This window comes from Saccopteryx leptura, chromosome 4 (genome assembly GCF_036850995.1).
Source record: "Saccopteryx leptura isolate mSacLep1 chromosome 4, mSacLep1_pri_phased_curated, whole genome shotgun sequence".
Taxonomy (NCBI): domain Eukaryota; kingdom Metazoa; phylum Chordata; class Mammalia; order Chiroptera; family Emballonuridae; genus Saccopteryx; species Saccopteryx leptura.
This window is the reverse complement of record NC_089506.1, coordinates 90,891,203-90,916,223: the sequence shown is the minus strand read 5'-3', so window position 1 is coordinate 90,916,223 and position 25,021 is coordinate 90,891,203. Positions and strand designations below refer to the sequence as shown.

Below are 25,021 nucleotides of genomic sequence, written 5' to 3'. Positions count from 1 at the left end.
CCACTTAGAATCAGAGGAGTGAACATCTGGAAGAAAACACCTGCGAAAATTAAAAGCTATCGACAGAAAGAGCCAGAGTAAACTACCCTTTGAAGGTTTGGAACAAAGGACAGGAGCTAGAGGCAAAGGACATACTAGTTCCCCGGACAGGACACGGACCGGAGAAGACAAAGGCCCGGGCCATCTTAAAGGAACTGCCCACAAAAGGTGACCACCACAGAGGAACAGGGTCATGGAAGATTGAGACAGAAAACCAAAGGAGATGTCAGCAGTGACAAGCGATTTAGGTAAGGACAGGGGTAGGGGACACACAAAAAATACCACAGGAGCAAGGAATCAGCATTTGTAACCTCCTACACCTCTGGCAGGCAAAAGGGACTTTGTACTGATGTACTTAAGGATACAAACTTTAAAATCCTTGGGGAAATTATTTAAGATGGTTTGACTAAGCCCAATCTAATACATAAACCCTTAAAAGCAGAAATTTTGTCCAGATGGAGGCAAGAGATGTCACTAAAGGGGAAGTCAGAGATTCTAGCATGAGGTGGATTTGAGGTCCCTGAGACACAGGGGCCCACATGAAGGATAGGAGAGCCTCTGGAAGCTGAGGCAGTTCCCAGTGACAGTCAGGCAGCAAGGAAACTGGGACCTCAGGACCACAAGAGCAAAGATCTAGATTCTGCCAACGTGAGCCTGAATGAGGATTTTTCCCAAAGCCTCTCCACTAAGAGCCCAGACATTCAACTGACTTCAGCCTGATAACAACAAGAGAAAACAGGTGAGCCAACCTGGGTTGTGACCCACAGAACTGTGAGACAATACACTGGTGCTGTAAGTCACCAGATCGGCAGTAATTTGTTACAGCAGCAATGAAAACACACAACACCCGAGGGCACCAATGCCAGATTGTAAGCACTGCAGCTCAGAACTGCAGTCTTGTTCCTCCTCCTCTCACCTCCCAGCTAATTCTAGAGGAGACAAGGTCAGTCTAGAGCAGGGGTCTCAAACTCGCGGCCCGCGGGCCGCATGTGGCCCGCCGAACAATTTTGTGCAGCCCGCAGACTAATCCACGAAGTTCAAAATATTTTGGATAAAATTAAGTAAGCCTAGGGGCCTACTTGTATTTTTCATTTCTCTAGCATCCTAGCTAGATATTAGCTTAGTTAACAGCAGTTGTGATGCGAACTACAGTTTCTGGTCGTTTTGTGACACTGAGTAAACTGCATGTACGATTGTGCTTGTTGTATTGATTTTTTTTTGTTTTCAACTGCAGTGAGAAAAGTGTTGCGTAACAGTTGCCTTTTGTAGACCTAGTGCGGCCCGCCGAATGGCTGTGATCTTGCTCTGCGGCCCACATGCTGAGTTGAGTTTGAGTCCCCTGGTCTAGAGAGTAGAGGAGAGAAAAGTAACATGGATTAACAGAGAAGAGGCCAAACTCATTCCTCAAAACAGCACCTACTGAAGACTCTAAGCAGAGCAAGCTGGGGAGGCGGGGGGCGGGGGAGCTTCCTCAGGATGAAAATTAAATTATTTATATTCATCTACGGTCTTTGTTACCTGAAAGTGAACAGAAAGTCCTGGGACCCACCTAGGATTTTGTCCAGGAACAGAAAAGAATAAGGTGAGAGGTTTAAAGAGGCAATGAGTGGAATACACACATCAGATTCAACTTGTACCTACAACCTTCACCTCATTCAAAGAACCAGTTACATATACCTACCATGAGTTCAAGAGTAATTACTGAAATCTGAGTTCCAAAAGTCAAAATTTTATATACAATGATGTCCACACAACTATTTCACATAACTAGACCCGCAGAGAAACCAATATGGGCTTTCAGGTAAAAATTCTGCTTTTACCTGAAGACAAATGGGAGAAAAAGCCCTTAAGGAGTATAACTAAAAAGTAGTAATCCTTACCTTAAAAAAAGCACACTGAAACTATTACCCAGAGACTGAGATAATCAATTTCCTAAATAAGGCAAATGAGCGCCAATATTGAAGTGTTCCCTGTACTTCACATTCATTAAGTAATCAAGGCAGCACACTTTTTCCAAGGACTGTCTCGAGGAGGAAAAGGAGGTTCTTCAAAACAAAGTTCTTACTTCGTGTAAAACTTTTTAAATACCTTTGATAATGTTAAATAAGAATTACTTTAAAGTTGTACAATGCCAAAATAAAGACTCTGGGATGCAACTTTTAAATGGTATGAAGTCTCAGTAGGTGCAAGTACCAAAAGGTTAAAATGGCAAATTATTGACCATTGCTTCATCAAAAGAATCTTCATTAATAAAAATACCACCAATAGGTGCAAGCCAAAATCAAACCCAACAGAAACCTTGCACCCTCCACATAGAAACAGCTCTAAATTGGTCAACAATGTGGGACCCTGTAAAACCTGAGAAATCTCACTGATCCACATTTCAAGAGGAAAAGGACCCCCTCATCTCCAGAATCATCAGGTCTTCCCTACAATGTACTATGCTATAATTGAGGAATCGGAAAGGAAAGAATCTACGCATTTTGTGTGTGTGTGTGAGAAATATTTATTATGGAATGTCACTGAGATTATATGGTTGTTTTGAGGTCCTCATTTTTTTTTATAAAGAATTTAGCTGTAACAAATTCATAGGGCAGCCCCGAGAAAGCAACAATTTCATATCCTTCTTTAGTAAAATGAATTTGATTGTAAAAGATCTTCTGCCAACAGGGAGACCTGTTTAAGATTTAACAAGTGATCTGGCCCAGTTATTAAATAAGTATTCTGTAAACACTTCAAAAATGTCAATATACATCTGCCCAGTACATATTATTAAAATTGCTACTCTCAGCCAGAAGGATAAAACTAACAGAAAACACTTCCCAAGTAAGTATGTTCAGCCAGAACACCATAAACTATATTCAGTGCTTTAGAGGTAGTTGTTTAGTGGCTGGTGGTGATAAAATGTGCCCTCCATAAACACCTGTATCAATACCCTACTCGCCCTATTACTCAGATGGCACCAGCAATTATGATCAAAATGAAAAAAAAAATGTTTATCTAAACAAGGCAGTCATAATAAATAAACAAAGAATCAAGGTAAAAGTCAACAAAAAAAGTCCCACTCTAGAGTCTCACAAATACTTTAGGTGAGTGGTCCATATAATGCATGGATGAAGCAGGAGGAAAGGGTACTTTACACCAGGGGTCCCCAAACTTTTTACACAGGGGGCCAGTTCACTGGCCCTCAGACCGTTGAGGGCCGGACTATAAAAAAAACTATGAACAAATCCCTATGCACACTGCACATATCTTATTTTAAAGTAAAAAAACAAAACGGGAACAAATACAATATTTAAAATAAAAAACAAGTAAATTTAAATCAACAAACTGACCAGTATTTCAATGGGAACTATGGGCCTGCTTTTGGCTAATGAGATGGTCAATGTGCTCCTTTCATTGACCACCAATGAAAGAGGTGCCCCTTCCGGAAGTGCAGCGGGGCCGGATAAATGGCCTCAGGGGGCCGCATGTGGCCCGCGGGCCGTAGTTTGGGGACCCTTGCTTTACACAATGTAAAGCCTCATTAAGAGAGGGGAAAGCTAGCAAAAAAAAAAAAAAAGGAGTTTGTTTTGTTCTAGGCTGAAATTATATCAACTAATGATGACAAGAGTAGCAAAGGGGTGTTCAAGGGAACATGCACAACACGGAACAATACTTCTTGATGAAAAGAACATAAGGCAGTATAATGCCAAATACTTCTGCTGATTCCAGCAGACCAATGAAGAGACCACCTACTAACTGTTTCTCAAAAATTCCAAGGGCATCTTACACTCAACACTAAATAGGTGAATGCAATAATTTCCTCCAAAACTAAATAAGGCTGTCAAAACCAATAGATTAAATAGACATATACAAAATAAAATCATGATGCTGAAATAACATGAAATTCCTCAGAATGGCATACAAAATCCTTTCATAATCTGTCCCAAATAATCTTTCCAATCTAATCTCTGCAACTCCTCACGGCTCCCCTCCCCTCTGAGCTACCTGAAGCCTAGCTCTGTCTTTGCTCACTGTTATTCCCCATCACGAGAATGCCCATCCCTCTGCTATCCAAATCCAAAGTTAAGACCTGTCTCTATCCACTCTCTCTATGAAATTTCCCTGTACTATGATTTCCTTTCTGTTTTGGTTTCCCTGGAAGCTAATGAGGAATCTCAAATATTAGAATAGTTTGTTCCTATTCTAAACTTATAAATAACTTAATCATTAACTATTACCTTCTGGCATTTTTTACTTAATTTTTCAATTGTTTATTTTGAATTCTAAGCGATAAGCAACTTGAGGACAGAAACTACAGTGTGTCCGTAAAGTCATGGTGCACTTTTGACCGGTCACAGGAAAGCAACAAAAGACAATAGAAATGTGAAGTCTGCACCAAATAAAAGGAAAACTCTCCCAGTTTCATACCTATTCAGTGCAGTTCGATGTGGGCTCACACACAGATTTTTTAGGGCTCCTTAGGTAGCTATCCTGTATAGCCTCTACAGACTCGTCTCTGACTGATGGCCTACCAGAACGGGGTTTCTCCACCAAACTGCTGGTTTCCTTCAACTGCTTATCCCATTGAGTAATGTTATTCCTATGTGGTGGCGCTTCATTACAAACGCGACGATATTCACGTTGCATTTTGGTCACAGATTCAAATTTAGCGAGCCACAGAACACACTGAACTATCATCTGTACTGTCCACATCTCAACTGGCATGGCCATGGGCTGCTCCACTGTATACACGGTGTTACATCATCATCTGCGCATGTGCACATGCTGCCACATCATCCTACAGAAACTGGGAGGGTTTTCCTTTTATTTGGTGCAGATTTCACATTTCTATCATCTTTTGTTGCTTTCCTATGACCAGTCAAAAGTGCACCATGACTTTACAGACACACTGTATGTCTGTATGTAAAATAATCTATTTATATAAAATTAGCATTCATTGTAGTAAATGGTTTGAATGTACTTAATGCACGTGGGGTATTGATCAAATCAGTGTAGCCAGCTCGAAAGCCAGGAGCTGTGTTTCTCAGAGAAGCACCATCATTTAGAACCAAATGAGGAAGGAGCGATGTCACCCTCTCTAGCAGATAGGCACACCAAAAACAAGTGAGTTCAAGTGTCTACAGATAGAACTACTGCAGGACTATGAGAGCTTGGTTAACCTGGGAACCAAGAAAGAAGTAAAATGGGTAAAGTTAACATTCAGCATACTTAACAACGCACACAGCAGAGCACTGTGACCGCCATTCTAAAATGCAACCGAACCAAACACACAGACACTTAGGTAATCCATTCAAGACAAGAATGTGTCATTTGCTACTTTAGAGTATTTATGTTTTTATACATCTTGTACAAAATAAAAAACTGATATGACATTTTTATTCACTTTCACTCTTATTTTTGTCATCTTAATGCTGCTATGACTAAAGTGCCATCTTAAATGACACCAGAAGCCACCCTATAGAACACGTGTTCCAAATATGTTCAGTGTTCCTAAAACATGACCAAAAGCTAAAGCTTTTACATCAAACAACATTTCATAAGAACCAAAATTCTTACCATCATCTTTTCAAAAAGTTCTAAGAGTTCATTCTCTGACATTGGCTTTGAAAGGTTTTCCGTCATCTCTGAAGATCCATCATTGCTTGCAAATGCAGTCTTCAGGTTAGAAAGTGGTGGCCTCTCTTTCTTACTCCCTGGAATTTTTATGCTAGCAAACTTGTCCAGCTACAAATAAAATAAAATAAAACAAAATACCACATATGTAAGTATTTCCTTCTCAACATTTATCTAGTCCCCAAAATGAATAAACAAACAAGGTCAATAACATAATTTGATTTCATCAGGAGGTATTCAGCACTGGAATCTTTAAAATTAAATATATTTAGATATATATTTAGATATATGTTTAGATATATATTTTTTTTTAGATATGGGAAGGGGGCTAGTAAAAAGGTAAGAGTAACCATTTTGTCTAAAAGCTGAAGAAAAATCAGACAACAGACAACCTCAAAAGATTCTGTCTAATTCTAAAATCATAGAATTGAAATTCTAATGTCAGGTGCCCTTTGCTTTTCAAATTAGCAACCTAAGCCATTTTACAAAGGTATTTTAGGTAATTTAGGGCCATGTTTCCCCGAAAATAAGACAGTGCCTTATATTAATTTTTGCTCCTAAAGATGTGCTTGGTGTGATTTTCAGGGGAGGCCTTATATTTCTAAGCTTGAAAAAAATTGCACTAGGTCTTATTTTCAGGGATGTCTTATTTTCAGGGAAACAGAGTAGTTGGCAATCCAACTATTACTCAGTGTCATGGCAACTTTTTTCAATGTCTTTCTGAATGAAAAATGTCAGAAGTGAAAGATAATTAGATGGGCTTCCTAGGACCTAAACATTGCTGAGAAAGAATTGGTGAGCCTAAACACAGATCAAGGAAAGTATCAAAACAGAAACAAAGAGAAAAAAGAATAGAAAGGAAGGGTGGGAAAGGGAGAAAGAGGGAGGGAAGGAGAGAGGGAAGGAGGGAGGGAGGACATAGCAACCAAGATTTGTGATATAATATAAAATATTATAACACAAGTGTATTTGGGGTCCAGAAGCAGGAGAGAGGGTGAGAATGGTAGAAGACATACTGCAGGAGATGAATTGTTCCAACTGACTTAAAAAAATCAATTCACAGATCCAAGCACAGCAAACCCCAGGAAAAATAAATAAAAATAAATAAATAAATAAGCCAAGCCACCTAGGCACCTCCTCGTCAAACTGCTGAGAATTAGAAATGAAGGAGAAACCAGAAAAATGCAGCCAGAGAAATGAAGACATTATCTACACAGGAGAAAAATGATATAAATGGTAGCCAATTTTTCTCACAAGAATAATGGTGGTATAAAACAATGGAAAGGCATCTTTAACGTATCAAAAGAAAAATACTGTCACTCTGGGATGCCATGCCCAGTGAAAACACCCTTCATAAATAGAAGCAAAATAAAAACATTTTAAGACACACAAACGTTGAGAGAATCTATCGCAAGCAGACTTGTACTACAAAAAGTGTCAAAACAGGTTTTTCAGGCCAATGAGAAATTATACCAAATGGAATCCCAGATTTACAAAACGAAATGAAGAGCACGGGAGAGGTTATTCTGTTTGATATTGGCAATACAAAGATAAATGAGCTATTTAGGACATAAATAACTAGCAACCAAGTGAAGGAGACAAGCACATAAACAGGTAATTATATAGCTATATAGAAAATGCAGCAAGAGGTATGTGCAATGTATTACACTAGCAAAGAAAAGGGACATGTAACTCACTGAGATAAACATGCTCTATTGGAATAATCCAGAAACATAAAAGTGTCTTTGGGTGACTATATTTCCAGAAGTTATTGTCCCTATGTACATTAGTACCCCAGGTTACCTCACCTGTCTTGTGAATTACCAGTTCATGGCCATCACCTCTATATAAGTAATCTCAACCCCTCAGTGTAACAGCTATGCTGACTCCTTTTCACACACCACAAAAGTGTAACTTAATTAATATTCTAAACTTATGACATTAAGCAAAACATCATTAATACACCATCAATATTATAAATGTAAACATGTCAATGAATGGGAATTGTAAGCTTAAGCGATTTACAAGCTGATTTGTGACTGCACAGCTTAATAATTCCATCAGTGGTTAAAGTAATATAAATCTTTAGTTTTCAACAACAAAAAAAAGCTCTCTTAAATAAAAATCTCTAAGTGTCATAAAAATGACAATGGCTAATATTTATTGGGTCTCTTCCATATGTCAGGCACTGTGCTAAGAGCCTGAACTGCAACATCAGGCTAAACGCATTTGTGTAATCTTTACAATAAGGAAATTGCATGTCTAAATAATAAAAGACAAGCTTCAAAACACACTTATATATTAAAATTCCATAGTAGTTGGCTTATAAATTAGTGTAAAGGAAAAAATGTATATGTCAACCTATTTTTTTAGTAGAACTGCATTTGTATCAATAAACAGTATCAGAATTTATACAATAATAAGGGAATAGAATTAGTGCGCCTCCCTCATATGCTTAGCACTTAGACTCTGGGGAAGGCTGGATTTTATCCAAGTGGAAAAACAAATTCGCACATTACCACTAGCATAGCTAGCTAAAGGCAAGATAGGAAAAATTAGCATATCCCTCTTCTGCCTTCTAAATCTTCAAAGGTCCAAATAGTAATAGGACATACTAAAGATCAGTGTTCCATAATTTCATTACAATGCTTTTATCTATTTTCCCCGATTAGAAGGCATGAAAGACAAAATAAGGAAGGAGCCATAGGAGAAGAATAAATACAATCCTTCGTCCTCTACTAGAACAGTAAATTGAATTTGTTGAATACCTCAGGCTTAAAGCACAAGTGTTCCCAGGTATGTGATGCTTTGTTGAGCACTACAGGTAGACTCCACATAATCGAGACACTATTACAAAGGTAGGTGCAAAATAAATTTTACTATCAAATCATTTTAAATGTTTTTAAAAATTTCTTATTTTAAAAGGGATGATACTGTCTTCACTCATAAATGAAAAAATAAATCACTTCTTTCTTTCATAGAACTGCACATACAATTTGCGTAAGCAAGACACAACAGAACATAAAAGCACCTTTAAAAGCAAACTTTTAAAATACTTTTGTACATAAAAACACAATAGAAATTCTGACCACACAGACTATAAATGGTTGTTATTTTGTATTTGGCAATTTGGCTAGGAGTATGTATCTTTTACAATTTGTGTACTTCTGTAGCTTTTAGTTTTATATAAAATTCTTGTCTTAAAGATGAGCTGAAAGTACAGCCCAAGTAAATGAAGTATACAAACAATTTGCCTTTGTTGAAGAATTGGTTAAACACGCAGAAGACTGAGGGAATTCTATAATAATGCTATTTGGAGGTGGTATACCACACTTAATTAATATGGCTACAGCTGTGTCTGGGGTATACTGAGTTTTATAAATTAATATCACTTATCTTCAGGGAAAGTTAAATGAGCGCCTTACTGAGTATTATCTCACACTGATAATTAGTAATGACAGTTTAAATAAAATTAATTAAACCAAAAAACAAGCTCTTATAAACTATCTAGATTTTTAGCTGTAACAGTGAAAATGCAGTTTTTAACCCTTACAACATTTTTAAATACAAAGAGAAGTATTTTTTAATTTAAAACAAAACAAAGATACTGTTATTAGTCATCTTACAACTTGAAAAGTCTAGAGAACTATGTATGATCATAAACATTCTTCCTTAGAACCCAGAAGGAAGTAGATATGTTCATGCAATCCAAAAGAATTAAGCAAATAAAAGTTTACTGTAACTATAAAATCAATTCTATGTGAATATATATATGAAATCCAGAAGAAAAATATTAAAATAAAAAAACCTAACAGTTTAAATGGCTTTATTTATTTATTAATTAGATTTATTACTAAACAAGCCAGTTATGATTAAATACATGATTCTGGAGTCTGAGTTCTGTATCCTGCCCAAGCACCTGCTTGCTGTTACCATAACCAAACTACTTAAACCTCTCACAATAGTTCCATTCACAATGAGTTATTCACAGTAAAAACTGCTTTGATCCTTTGGCCTGGGGTGAAAAAGCCTGAAATGCCTTAGCTGGCCACTCTCACTTCGCACATGTGCCAGCATACCCCCTGCTCTCTAACCCAGCACAGTTTATTCCCCTTACATGTCTTTCCATGTGACTTATGCAAGCCTGTAACTATTTCATTTATCTTCTAAGCGGTGACTCTTGCCCACTAATGTGTACATGCCACACTAGACAAACTGCCAGCTTCTCGGTCAGGTGGCAGCCAGTATCTAAAACGGCCCCAGTCAGCTCTCGACTTGTGTAACCAGTAGGATACTGTGGAAATTAGAGTGGGATTTCCAGGAGTAGATCATAAAAGACACTATAGGTTTTGTCTCACTCTCTCTTTACCACTGCTCCGGGGTATGCCAGCTGCCAGGGCGGGAGGACACTCGAGGCGTCCTACGGGAGGCCCACGTGGACAAGAACTGAGCTCCAGAAGCCGAAGGCATAGAGGCCTCCTGCAGCACTCACTGAGCCTCCCACGCTGGAAGACCCAGTTTAGCCTTCAGATAACTTACATTTATTATATAGCAACAGATGACTAGCACAGTTCTCAAAGAATACTTTTTAAAAGTTATCGTCAGCATCTTCACTGCAACCTCAGGAAGCCCCGTCAGGCCCACCAAACTCCTGATCCGTGGAGACAATAGGAAGTAACTGCTGTTTTAAGTCACTACATTCTGGGGTAATTTGGGGGAAACTTTTTACACAGCAATGGGTAACTATTACAGCCACTGGTGTGTGGTCAGCCCATAGCACAGGAGCTGGCAGACAGCTAGCAGTCAGTTAATACTTGCTGAAGGTATGAATGAATGAGTAATTACTGGATAATAAAATACCTAAAATACAGTGCCTTCCCTGCAAATAGAGGCTCACCAATTGAGGGGGGAAATGTATGATAAAGAGCTAATTAAGATAATATTGATAAAAAAAGATAATATTGTAAACACCCCCAAGAAAATCGTAAGTCATGTGAATTAGCAACAAGAACCAGTGATTATTCTGGGACTCAAGAGAGGCTTTGGAAAGGGGATACACTGGGAACCCCTGTGAGGCCGGAGTGAGAATTACAGAAGATGGTACATGTCACCAGCTAAACACTATGCCTGCCTTCATGGCCTTTACTGACATCATTATTACAGAGATATTATATGTGTGGGGAGTGGGGGTTGGGGGGTGGCCACAACCACCCACTACTGCATTCTAACCTCAATATCCTTAAATGTTATAAATGGACTTCTCCAGCTTTAAATTTGTTTTGGTAAAGTTATAAAAACATCTTAGCAGAGGCTTCTTTGAAAAGAAAATTAACTATCACACACACACACACAAAAAAAAAACCCTACTTAGAATAATCTGTTCACATTTAGATTTTATATAGTATTTTAATAGTAAATAAGAAAAATAATGTTTTATGCTTTTAAAGTACAGCATAGAAAAATAGTCAATGATATTATAATAACTATGTATGGTGCCTGTGGGTTACTACAGAAAAATTAGGGGGAACGCTTTATAAAGTATATGGTTGTCTAACCACTACCCTGTACACCTGAAACTAATACAAAATAATATTGAATGTAAACTGTAATTGAAATTTTTTAAATTAAAATATAATATAAATAAAATTTAGAAAAAAAGAATAAAATAAAATGTCAATTGCTTGAAAGCAATTTACAACATGCACCATGCATTCTCTAACTGGCAAGGGGCAGCCAGCAGACATATCACACCGGGACACTGAGGCGAGCACCTGCCACAAGCTGGCTGGTCAGACGCGAGCCTCCCAGAGAGAGGCTCTCCTGCTCCGTCCAGGTTTCACACGGCTGTTGCCTGAGCCAATATTTTCATCACAATCTCACAAAGACCTCAAACCAGAACCATCCCTAAGATGCTTCCAAATTTTTGACCTAAGAATCTGAAATGTTGTGTTTATTACTGCTTTAATCCACTGAGTTTGGGGCAAATTTACTACGTAACAACCAATGACTAATACAGGGACCCTCTTAGAATACTTACAAATGTCTAAAATATATTCAGTTATAACGAAAACAAAATAAAATGCGGTTATGAAAATATTAATAATCGTAATATAGTAATATGTCCCCATCTTCATGAATGTATTATATAACAAGAACTAACCAAATCTAATTTCAACAGTGTTGACTATAAGCCATATTTTGAAATACCTTCAATAACTACAATATGTTTTTAAAATATCACTGATTATTGTGGTGATCAAGTCACAAGCCAAAGCCTACTGTGTGTGTGGGAGAGGATCTTTATTCATAATTTTTAAAAAATACTAAAATTCACTTAAAGGTTAATGAAAATAAAAATTTAATCTCTTCCCGTTCAAGTTCAAGAAAACTATAAATTCTACCACAAGCTCTTTGGTTGTCACCCTTTGGTGGTCTATGAACCCGAGGTTAAGAACCCCTGGTAGGTAGATATGGAACAGTAACAAATAGTGGTGGAAAAGAAGAAAGTAGCTCAAGTTCTAATGCCATCCATGAATCAGTGGGAGGGACAAGAAAACCTACAGTTGAGACCAACTAGGAAATGCACAAAAATGCTTAAAAAGAGCTGGAGGCTTTTGAAGGAAGAAGATACCAGGAAAGTAAAGCCTTCAAAGAACATCTATAGTAGATTTCAGTAGAGCAAGAAGGAAAGCAAACATTCAAAGACTGGCTTTGAGATACAAAGGGCCAAGTAGGAGGGTTTGGGAGGCCGGAAGGAGTTGAGAGATGTCAGATTAGAAGAAAAGGGACCTGTAGAGAGAGAGAAGCCTCTAGGTGCTAGCCCAGGAAACAGATTAATTATGACCTCTGATATTGACTCAAGTCAGCAGAAAAGTGAGCCGAATTCTAATGACTAATGAAAATTAATAAAGAAACATAAATCATCAAACCATGTGGACTGTATCTTAATTTCTTCTCTGTCCCTACTGCCACTACCCTAGTTCAGGCCACTTGGACAACTGCTACAGCCTTCTAAATTACCTGTCTTCACTGCCCTTCCTTCCCTGGAGCTGTTCTCTACATTGGCATGATTTAGATCTTACTAAAATGCAAATCCAATCGTGTGCCACATTCCTATGCTTAAAACTCTTCAACCTTTGTATCTCCATTACTCAGAGAAATGACATTCAAATATTTTACCATGGCACAAAGGTCCCTCTTAATCAGAACCCTATTCCTCTCCAGACAACCTCTTCACTCACTGATCTAGATGTAAGGAGTGACCTAGGTCTCATAAAAGTGCCAATGCTGTTTCTTGTGCCTAGGACCTATCCACAGCCACGATTCATATCCCAACCACTGAATCTGGAGAATTTCAATTCAATCTCCAGCTCTCAGTTTGAGCTACATCGCATGTAGGAGCCTTCCTGACTCAAGACTGAGTTAGATCCTGCAGACCTAGTGCTTGCTTGCTTACAGAACAGTATGTACACTATTCTGAAACTGCCTCATATCTGAGATATATATATACTCAATGAGGGTATAAGTCCTTAAGAACAGAAATTGTTATTTTAGTCACTAGACCACCCCTAGAATTTAGCATGGTCCTAAGTATGTAGTGTGTCTTCTATTATTTGTTAAGTGAGTAAACTAATGAATAGCTTGCTATTTTCCATCACTGGGACACAAGCCTGTTTCTTGCCTTCTAAAAGCTTTTCAACAAAATCAGAAAGAATGTCAGGTTATGCCTTTTATATATTCAATAAGAAGACCAAGACGCTGCAAACACTGATTAAAGAGCAGCCTGCTACACTAAAAACAAACACAAACTTCTGTACTGTAATACCATAGAGGAAGTTAGTAAGGAAAACATCCATTCAAAGGAAAGCACAAAATCATTTTGACAGAATTTAATATTCAAAAACATTTAAGTTCTTTGAGTAGATCTACACACATCTACTCAAAGTATAATGATAATTGCATATATTCAAATATTATAGTACTCTATACCTAAAACCGAACACAAATTAGCTCTGTAAACAACTACTACACTTTATCTTTAAAAGACAGATCAATAGTACCCATTTATGAAAATTAGCCAAAGACATCAACAAATGCTTTCTACTTGCCATCCTGACACTGCCACTAGAAATCCATTCAGTTGACATCCAAGAAATACAATTATTAGAGTAAAAAGTTACTACTACTCCTGTCAGCCTGGATCCCAACTTGTCCTACAAAGCTCAGCTGAAGTCACCTCTCTATGTAGTATTCCCCAAGTTCAAGTCGACCTTAAGACTTCCACTGAACTTTATATAGTACTGTTTCAGCCCCTATCACACTGTTCTCAAACATATAGTGACTGTGTACATATCTGCTTCCCAGGAGGACGAGACAGTCTTATTCATCACTGTATTCCTATATTAGTACCAGTCACTCAATAAATGTTTAATGAATGAATGGATAAAAGGATGAATAGACAAGTGTGCACACCCTACTACATCCTAGTATTCAATGCTGAGAGCTCTTGCTCTATTCCCAAGTTTGTATTGATTTGCGAAGGAGTCCTCTAAACTATTTCATAAATATTTAAAGATCCTAAGATAGTACTTAAGTGTTACTACTGAAACTCTAAGTACAGGAAGCTCTAATTAACTCATATGAATGGGCTCAGAAAGGCCTACCTGACTCAGTGAGTAGTTTAAATTCTACAGAACCTGTTTTGATGTGTTTTACCACACAGCTCAGCTACCTCAGTCCATGGGGGTGTTTCTACTCAACACAGAAAAAAGAATGTATTTTGAATATACAGCATTACAGAAAAATTGTAAAAAATATTGTTTTTCATTTACCAATGAACACATAGTAAGCTTAAAAATAAAAATAAAAAAACTTAAATTATAATATAAAAGCTTTATATCCTACCAGGCCAATAAGATATTATTTTAAATAATTACTTTTAGTTGAGCTTCTCTTTTTTAAGCTAATAATTCATGTCTTATTAACTCACTTGAAAGTTAGGCCCATGTTCATACAATAGAAACCATTTTCTTTCATTGAAATCATTCTACTTTTTCTTTATACTTATATGATGTCTAGTTTAGTATACATCCCACAAGACATATCACATCTAGGTACAGGAACAGTCTACAAGTAGCCAAAACCCAGTCATGTTGGGCACATTCATCTGGAGAACTCATTTTTGAGTGAACCAATCTCACAGAAAACACCCAGGGATGATGTGCTGGAGTTTTCTGGTAACTTCATTATATTGAGTGAATCAGAAGGCCCATGGAGAACAGTGAAAGCTTCTAAAAGCACCATCAGAACCCACACCAGACCAGGGGACATCCTCCATGGCTCCAGACTCCATTCCTCATGGGGAACTTTAAGGGAACCAAGAAAGCCTGTACTCTTACCGGAAGCAACTGCAGTTGCTAGATCTGTAAAGTGGTCAACATCCAGGCTTTCTATATCCTTGCAATTTAAAACATCTCATATCCTTTACCTGTTGCCATCTCAGTCACATACATCACTATTCCTTTAGGATAAATCTTTCTCATTTTTGGTCACTAGAAATAATCAAAATAGCTCATTTCTTATCTTCTTCGTATGATAAAGCAATCAATGAACAACTAGAGTGTCGCAACAAAGAAACTGATTGATGTTTCTCATCTCTCCCCATTCCTGTCTGTCCCTATCTATCCCTCTCTCTGACTCTCTGTCTCTGTAAAAAAAAAAATTTTTTTTCAAATAAAATCTCTTTACAATTATAATTCTCTTAGGTTTTAGTTTTAATTTTTTAACTGTATTTGATTTTAGCCAGAGAGAAAGGGAGAGAGAGACAGGAACATCGATCTGGTACTGTATGCGCCCTGACCAGGGACAGAACCAGCAACCTCTGCGCTTTGAACGTTGCTCCAACCAACTGAGCTATCGGCCAGGGCTCTCAGGTTTGAGACCAATGGCTATAATATAAATTTTTCCTTGTCAGTTTAAAGGTCAGGAGCCTCACATAGATGGCTTTAAGGGGGTGGAGGGAAGGAAAGAAAATAATGATATATAATGAGTTACACTGTCACTCGCAGTAGAGAAAGGGACAGCACTTAAGTGGCAATATAACTAACTCTCTTGTTAAAGATTGCATTCTCTGGAGCCAGTCTGCCGGTTTCCTGGCTGCCCAGGAAACAAGTTACTTAACCTCTCTCCTGCCTCAGTTTCTCCATCTTTAAAAATGGGAATAATAATACCTACTCAGACAGAGGTTTGCTCGAAAAATTAAATGTACTTACAAAGCTAGCATGTAGAACACTACTTAGCACATAGCTAAAAATTACATGGTCCTTACTATCACTTCACACACCTGCTTCCAATTGAAGGCTATGTTTTTACATTCTCTAAGTAAATTCTCTAACAACTTATCTCACATCTTTCTATTCCCTGGACAGTCCCTGCATGTTGATTGAGAAATGTGGATCAAGTTAGAGAAGTAGGGTCCTACCGTAGGGGCCTTACATGCCATGTTGAAGCACTTGCGCTTCCTCTATAGGTAACAGGTGCAATGAAGCAGTTTCAAATAACTATGGTCAGAGATGCAATTTAAACAGCTTACTCTCATTGCTGTGCAGGAAGTGGGCTTTTTTAGAGAGCAACAGGAAATTGTGAGTTCTGGCAAGAGATAATAAGAAATCTAGTGCTCTAATAGAAGGAATTCAGAGAAGAAAATAAATCCAAGAAATACTAAGAAAGAAACATCAGAAGAGTGAAGCTACCTAGGAGAATCTAGGACGAAAAACAAATGTAAGAGCAAAGGGAAGGGTCTGATTGGGGGCAGGTAGAGTTCCGCGTCCAGATGAGACCCCCGTGTGAAGGAACTCAGCAGGCCCGTGCATTATTGTCTCAACTTGAGCAAAAGGTCATAGACGGAGACAGAGACAAAGGTGGTCACTCAGATCAAGCACTATAAACAGAGGAGAGCAGTGGCTTCAGGACAAAAACCTGAGAAATCACAACTGTTTCAGATAGGCCAAGGAAAAACACAAGAGGGAGGGACAGAAAAGGTCAGAGGGGTATGAAACCAATAGTCTGTTATCACAGAACAAAGAAATTTTCATTTGTCCAAGAGGAAGACAGTCGGAACAAGCAGAGCAGAGAAATCCAGTCAATTTCCAGACCAAAAGGTAATAAGTATCACCGAGGATAAAAACAGTCATTCGTAACAATAAAGGATTCATAACAATCCTAAATGCATATATATTTGATTGGAAAGCTTCAAAAAAAATTAAGCAAAAACTGATAGAAGTCAAAGAAAAATCCTAAAATCCTAAATTATATTTGGAGACTTCAACACTTCTCTTTCCATAAATGTCAGAACATGCAGGCAGAAAATCAGAAACAGAGAAGATGTGAACAGCACCACCAACCAATTTGACCTATTTACTACAGCGAGACCAGCCTTAACAAAAACTGCTCATGGAACTTTCACCAAGATAGACCACACTCTCAGAAGGCAAGATTCAAAATTGAAAAGGACTGAGATCACATACTATGATCACTGGTCATAAGGGAATTAAATTACAAATCAGTAACAGACATATCAGGAAATTCCTCAAATATTTGAAAAATAAACAATATACACCTAAATAGCCAATGAGTCAAAGAAAAATAAATCAACAGGAAATTAGAAAATATTTTGAACATTCAGAAAATGATGCAGTAGTTCTCCGAGGAAAATATATAGCATAACATTCCTACATTAGAAGACCAAAGTCTCAAATCAATTATGTAAGCATCCACCTTAAGAAACCAGAAACAGAATAAAGCAAGAAAAACGCAATAATAAATAAGTAAATAAAACTATAAAGAAAATTACTGAAAAGCTGGTTCTTTCATAAGATCAATAAAATTGACAAACCTCTAGTCAACTTAATCAGGAGAAAAAAAATAGACACAAATTATCAATATCAGGATTGGAAAAGGGAGAGAGCAACACAGATCCTACATTTAAAGAATAATAAACAACTCATAATTCAACAACATAGGTAAGAAAAAGTTTATTGCAAGACAAACTACCAGAACTCAGAACCTCCTCTGGGTGCTACAAGGCCAACTTCTGTTTTTCTACCTATCGTTGTGAGCCATCTGTGGGTCATAAAATCAGTGGGATGGAATGGACCACTTTTTTTTTTAATGGAATGGAGAGGAGTAGAGAGGAATGGAAAAGATTAGAAAGGAAAGGATCTGAGTTTATTATGCTTAGACACATTAAATACTATTTCTTAAACTCCTGTTTCAACTGAGACAATTTTCTAGGTGTGCATGCTGGGATGCAAAGAAAAATGTATTTCTTACTGCGGCTCCTAGTCCAAGTTTGAAAACCGCTGCTGACAGGCCAAACAAAGAATTACAGTAGCAACGTTAAAGTCAGAGGGAAAGAAAAAGAGATTCTCAGTAAGACCACTGTACTTCCGACTACGGTTGTGAGCAACAAGGGAGAAAAAAAGCAAGGCAAACAGAACCCCGAGACAGCAGAAACACTCGGTCACACTGAGAGGGAGATGCAGCACTGTGATGTCCACATTCAGTTTCGTCCAGCTTGCCTTTACGAACTTGTCTCCCCTCACTGTCTTCCCCTCCCAACCTTTTTTATCTCTACAAGGAAAGCTTTCTTTTCAACCCAGCTATATAACAACGGAGGGTGTAAACTATTTTTTTTCAGCTCTATATTACATTAGCTCCTTGGCCTATACTTTATACGTAGTGAATGCTCAGATATTTATAAAATGAACAGTGTTTAAAATATATTAATTCCGCCTAGAGATCTCAATACTATAGTACTACTTCATTCTTTTAACCAAACAGTGCCCTATGGAATTAAATTCTGATAGTAACTCAAGAAATAATAACCTTGAAAGGTGAAGTAATTCTGCAGGCCTTTACCAAAGCAACTTAAAAGAAATGGTTTTTAATATTAAAGCTTCCCAGGATGTTTCTATTTATTGTTTCTAAAACCCTGTTATTCAAACATATGACCACAGCAGGTGCCACTCTTAGATGCCTTCTCTCAAGTTCTGCTCAAAAAAGGCTTTCACATTAAGAAGTTCTAAATTAAAGGCACACGTGCACCGTGTCTGTTGTGGGCGTGGCAACCTTTAATTAGAAAACATCATGCTGGCATACCTTAAAGCACCAGTCAGTGGCAAATGCTTCCCTAAGTTCTAACTCACCAGATATAGTTTCAAGAGCCCTCAAAATATCCAGCTATCCTGATCTCACAGCTGTGCCTGATCTATAATACACATACCCTGTAAGCCTCAACTGCAAATGTGTAATACCACCCCTCTGTCCATCCATAAGGAAATACTTTTAAAAGAGGTTAAAAAAGAACGGAACTAAATGCAACAGTTCAACCTTCTTGGGCTTAAGTTAAATATACTAAAACCCTTTGAGTAAGACAGAGAGGGTATAATTATTCATTCTTTATATACAAGTGAACATATAATTGATTTGCCAAGGTCACATGGCTAAGAAGTGGTGAACAAAAGTCTTTTGATTCCAGATCCAATGGCCTTTCCACACTGTATCAATCAACAAGGAGTAAGAAAACCTTACCTGTCAATGTCTCCTGTTCAAGATGGTCATGCCTATTCTTTAAGTTTCACAACAGGCACAACACCTACACACGACTATCTGTCCATCCTTTCCTAGGCTCAAGGCTTAGCTACTCAATAGGCAGGATTAAGTACAGGATCAGAAGAGAACAGTGAGAGCTGGGGAGACAGCAGTTCAGGCAGTGAGTAGATGTGAAGAGGGTCTATGAACAATAGAGACACAGTCATGTGTGTACATGTCAGATGAAGGCGGGACAAGGCAACAGTCAACGATCCATGCGGGGGATCAGAAAGACTGACAGCATGTCCTTGTCAAAGCTTCTCTACCCTTGCAAAAGCAAGACTGCATCTCTGAAAGGTCTGACCGGGATGAAGCTAGCACAAATCCAAAGGAAACCACAATACCAATCAGGTATCAACACAGTGACTCATTCTTCTACTGGTTCAACAAAAACTTATGAAAATGCTTAACATGTACAGATAACATGCCTGGAAGTATTAATAATAACATTGTCTCTGCCTTCAAAAGGTTCAAAGTAAGCGGTAGAGCAGGGGTCCCTAAACTACAGCCTGCAGGCCGCATGTGGCCCCCTGAGGCCATTTATCCGGTCTCGCCACACTTCCGGAAAGGGCACCTCTTTCATTCATTGGTGGTCAGTGATGCCACAAAGTGCGGGGTCGCTCACATACAGTACTACTTCCAGTGACGCGGGATGCAAGCGTCACGGCTCCGAAAGCACATCATATCACTTGTTACAGCTAGCAATGACAAATATGGAACCAAACATTGACCATCTCATTAACCAAAAGCAGGCCCATAGTTCCCATTGAAATACTGGTCAGTTTGTTTATTTAAATTTACTTGTTCTTTATTTTAAATATTGTATTTGTTCCTGTTTTGTTTTTTTACTTTAAAATAAGATATCTGCAGTGTGCATAGAGATTTGTTCATAGTTTGTTTTTTTTTTATAGTCCGGCCCTCCAACGGTCTGAGGGACAGTGAACTGGCCCCCTGTGTAAAAAGTTTGGGGACCCCTGCGGTAGAGTATCGGCCCAGCATGTGGAAGTCCCAGGTTCAATTCCTGGTCAGGGCACACAGGAGAAGCGCCCATCCACTTCACACCCTTCACCCTCTCCTTCCTCTCTATCTCTCTCTTCCCCTCCTGCAGCTAAGGCTCCATTGGAGCACAGTTGGCCCGAGTGCTGAGGACGGCCCCATGGCCTCCACCTCAGGTGCTAGAATGGCTCCTGCCTCAGTGGAACAATGCCCCAGATGAGCAGAGCATTGCCCCTGGAGGGGCATGCCGGGCGGATCCCGGTCGGGCATATGTGGGAGTCTGTCTGACTGCCTCCTCACTTCTACCTTCAGAAAAAATACAAAAAAAAGGAAAAAGATTTAAACTAGTGAGAAAGAGATAATAAATGATGTACTTCTTTGATAAAAACAGACACAGGGCACTAAGGTACCAACCCAAAAGTTCTGAATTTACCAAGCCCAGTTGCAAGAATTAAGGGGAGTGAGGAACAAAGGCAGGATGGAGAAAGGAGATTAAGAAAGTCTTCACTGAAAAGTAATCCATTTATTAATATAAAATCAGAACAAGATGGCCTCTAGAGTAGTTTGTTGAAGAGCAACTCCATAACATGACTTTCTAGAGATGGCAGGCTGGCAATGCGCAAGGACAGAGTCAGATAACAACGGTAAGCTCAAGTCTGAATGAATAAAGGGGAGAAAACACAGACTGCCTATTAAACAAGAACAAACCTCAAAAGTATTGTACAGAATACTATTCATCAATAGAAAGTACTGATACATGCTTCAACTGGGATGAACCTTGAAAACATTATGCTAAGTAAAAAAACTCAGTCACAAAGGCTACATATATCAATGACTCCATTTATATGAAGCGTCCAGAAGAGAAAATCTATAGACAGAAAGTAAACCAGTGATTGCGTAAGGCTGCGGGAGGTTGACATAACTGGAGAATGACTGCATAAGGGAATGAAGTTCTTCGGGAGATGATGAAAATGTTCTAAAATTGATTGTGATGATGGTTTCACAGCTCTGGGAATATACTAAAAACCACTGAAATGTACACTTTAAATGGATGAAATATATGATATGTGAATTATAGCTCAATAAGGCTGTTACAAGCATACCACTGTATATTCTCATAAAAGTTCAAACATAACAATTGCAGATGGTTTTATTATTGGCCTTAAGAAGCCATTTGAAACCTGAGTCAGCAGAGTAAACGTATGGTTTTGGAGCTATAAGGAACAAGAGTCACGCCACAGCCGCACCTCTTGCCAGTTGTGCATACTTGAGAAAGATACCAAATCACCGTTGGCCTCAGTGCACCCGGTGGGAACATGAGGACATCAGCCTCGCAGGGGAGAAATTACACACGTGATCTACGTAAGTGCTCCATATGGCTACCATTTTCTAAATACTATCACATGAGAAATAAATGTCATCCTGAAAAGTTTCCACAAATATCATTTTCATAGATACTATACAGAGAAATAAAACCTAACAATCTAATTCAATTTTTTAAATCTGCATGACAAGATGTATGTCTCATTCACATTTCCATGTCCACTTACTCAAAGATGGCAAGTGTCAAACATGGAACTTTGGGTTAACAGACTTTGGGTTAACAGGGGTACTAGTCACTCTGTTTCATATTTAATGCAAGGTGAATTCAAATCCAAAACTTGGTCAGTAGAGTGACATGCTTTGTCCTTTATATCATGCTAACATTTTTGGTGTTATTGTTTATTTGGGCCTTGTTCTTGTTTTTACTCCTTTACCATTAACCAAGAATTATACTCAAAAATAGTTATCAGAAAAATGTATTTAAATATACAAGAATCTGTAAGGGCTATGAAGTGTTAATTACTTATAAGAAGGTCTATTTTTTTTTAATTTTTTATTGATTGATTTTAGTGAGACAGAAAGGGAGGGAAAGACAGGAACACTGATCTACTCCTGTATGTGCCCTGACTGGGGATCGAACCAATAACCTCTGCGCTTTGGGCTAATGCTCCAACCCAGTGTTTCTCAAACTTTTTGAAGTCAGGGCACATTTAAAATCCTACAAATAATTGTAAGCGCACTATATACAAATTTTTGAGAAATATGTTATAATAATTAAGTCAAATATTAAAGAAAAAAATATAAAGTCCAAGTGTGTTTTCATGGTAATTAAATAAAATAAATACAACAAAATTAAATTTATTCTGACATTAAAAAACATTTTTATGTTACATTTTTTGAGTTATGCTTTTTAGAATTCATAAAAAAGAAGGGTTAAAAATTAAAAAAACAACAAAGAAGTTATTTTTATATATAGATATCTATATATAGATATAGATAGATAGATAGATACATTCTTAGTAAGATCTAGTAAATTCAGCAGGTCCCAGCACGAATGTGTTAAGTTTTTTCTCTCATACATATCACCTTAACTTTACATATCACCTTAACTTTACACCAAACAAAGGATAAAAGAAACTTGCCTCCAGTCTTTCCGGGGAACATGGCAGGTAGTGTAAACAATCCAGCACCACATCTTAACAACATTTTGAAACCTAATCAGGCAAGTGAGGTGGGGGGTTGGGCAGACTGTCAGCTTACAGCCAATTTCCCACACCTCTGTCCCCCAAAAATCTAAACTCCAAAAACCCTGTTGGTTTTTTGGTCCCCAATAGGCACATATTTCTCTGGAATTCCATAGGGTGCACATGAAAATCTTCTAGAGCACACTGGTGCGCCCTGGTGCACACTTTGAGAACCACTGTTCTAACCAATCGAGCTATCTGGCCAGGGTGGGAGGGGCTATTATTTTAAACATGCAGGACATATAATAAAGCTGCGTGGTTCTCTTGTTTTTAAGCAAATTTTTTTAAAAATACACAGTATTTTAGCCTTGTCTATTTTAATTAGCAACTATCGATTTCTAAAAATCAGATGTGTATTTAGCTATTTTTTTACCTCTTTTTGAAATATGAGAGCTGATTTGAATGATTCAAGGTTGACTATAAATTTGTAATTAGACAAATTTTTTAAACATATCAACTAGTTCCTTTTACTATATAAAAGCAAAATTTTAATGTATTCTACCAGCTCTGCCTCTTATCACCATAAAAATAATACATTCCCAAAACATGCAGCTTTTAGCAATCTCAAAGGTGTTAGCACAGCATGCCATCAACATCAGTTAGTTAAAATTCACAACAAAGGAAACATGGACAATAAGCTTACCATGTCATCTGTCAATGTCCTAATATTTAAATGCTGCAAATGAAAGAAACCAATCATATCAGTAATTTATAACAGCTTTTTTAAAATTTTAGTTAATAGAGTACATTTAAAATTCTACAGTGCTAAGGTGAATGTAATTAAATTCCTGACAGTCTAATAAAAAATGCGTTATATATTTTTAAAATCATTTTCTTGAGAATATGGGCAAAAGTTGCCCTGAATGTGGTAACTCCAAACCTTTCCTAAAGTTTCTTGCATTTATAAACCAAACTAGAAACCTGTGGTATAATCAATACATTCTCCCAAATAACAATATTAATTATCATTAAGCATATGAACTCAGAACACAACGGATATAGAGATTTAAATCTAATTTTCAGAAAGTTGTTCGTCTTACAACAGTGAAACTTTAAACCTACCATTAGCATGCAGTATAGTAGATAATGAAGTACTTTGCTGGCTTAATTAACTTAAACAATTCTAGAAACAAAAGGAGAATACTAGAACAAGTATTTGCATCTTTAACATCAGTGTGATTTATCACTAGTGGTGACAGTAGACACTTTCAATTTCATTGCTAGCTCTTTAAGAACCCTTCTGCTGATTTCCTTGCTAGACAAACATAAGGCCACTTTAGAAAATGAATAAATTAGTTTCTGCAAAGTAGAGTTCAAAAGAAAAAGTTTTTAGTGGGGGAAAAAAATGAAATCTAAGTTTTATAAATTCCGGAGTCAGGAAAGATTTTGTGTCCCAGTAGCCAAAATCCATTCCCAGTTCTCCTTCCTCTTATTCATTGTGGCATTAGAACTTTAACCAGTCAGGAAAAGCACTAAGTGCATTTCCTAAATAGAAAGTCAGATGTATGTACTATTTTGTAAGTACAAAAGGACATGTGTTAGCAATGAGACACTCTTATGCTCATGAATCTACCTCAATGATTAGATTATCCAGATTAAAAAATTTTACAGTGTAAATGACTATCCCAGACTCTCTCTTTCACCAAGATGCTCTTTGGTCCAGTACAAAGTCACAGTCACTTAAGGGACCCAAGATTGAGTGTTGTATACTACAAAGAGAATACAGCTGAATAAATGACACAGCATTAGCCATTAGCCAATAAACCTGCCTGTTAGGGACAAAGAAGTATTAATACTGGATTAACAAAGGGTTGGTATTTAATTCTGGTCTGCTTTTGATCAATACTATCTCTAGTTCTGGAAATTAACAAATATGCACAAAGGTCCTTATGAGTGGGTGTGATCCTAGGCAGGGCTGAAAAAGGTCTGCGACACTTGGGGCCCTAGTCTCAGCCCAGAGACTGTTACCAAAATTAAATCTAAATCTACATCACTCCTAAATTTGCAGAAAAAGGAACAGCAGCAAGGCCGCGTGGAGACGTGGGGGTCCCTTCCTCTGACTGCTGTCTGTGTGCTTTCCTGCCAAAGGGGATCTCCAGCCCACTGCACTTGGCAACCCAGATCTCTTACTCTTCAACCACAGGTACCAC

The 25,021-nt window shown here is 37.8% G+C and overlaps 1 protein-coding gene across 2 annotated transcripts in view; it reads right to left on the bottom strand.

The window, feature by feature from the left end:
* DIAPH3 (diaphanous related formin 3) overlaps window positions 1-25,021 on the bottom strand; it is a 522,354-nt gene that overhangs the window by 471,131 nt on the left and 26,202 nt on the right. The window contains exons 2-3 of one of the 2 annotated variants that reach the window (XM_066380803.1): window positions 23,515-23,547; window positions 5,602-5,769 (exon numbers count right to left, since the gene is read on the bottom strand). In XM_066380803.1, the coding sequence (XP_066236900.1) occupies window positions 5,602-5,769; window positions 23,515-23,547 (201 nt within the window). The remainder of the gene's footprint in view (window positions 1-5,601; window positions 5,770-23,514; window positions 23,548-25,021) is intronic. The other variant, XM_066380804.1, reaches the window with a different exon arrangement.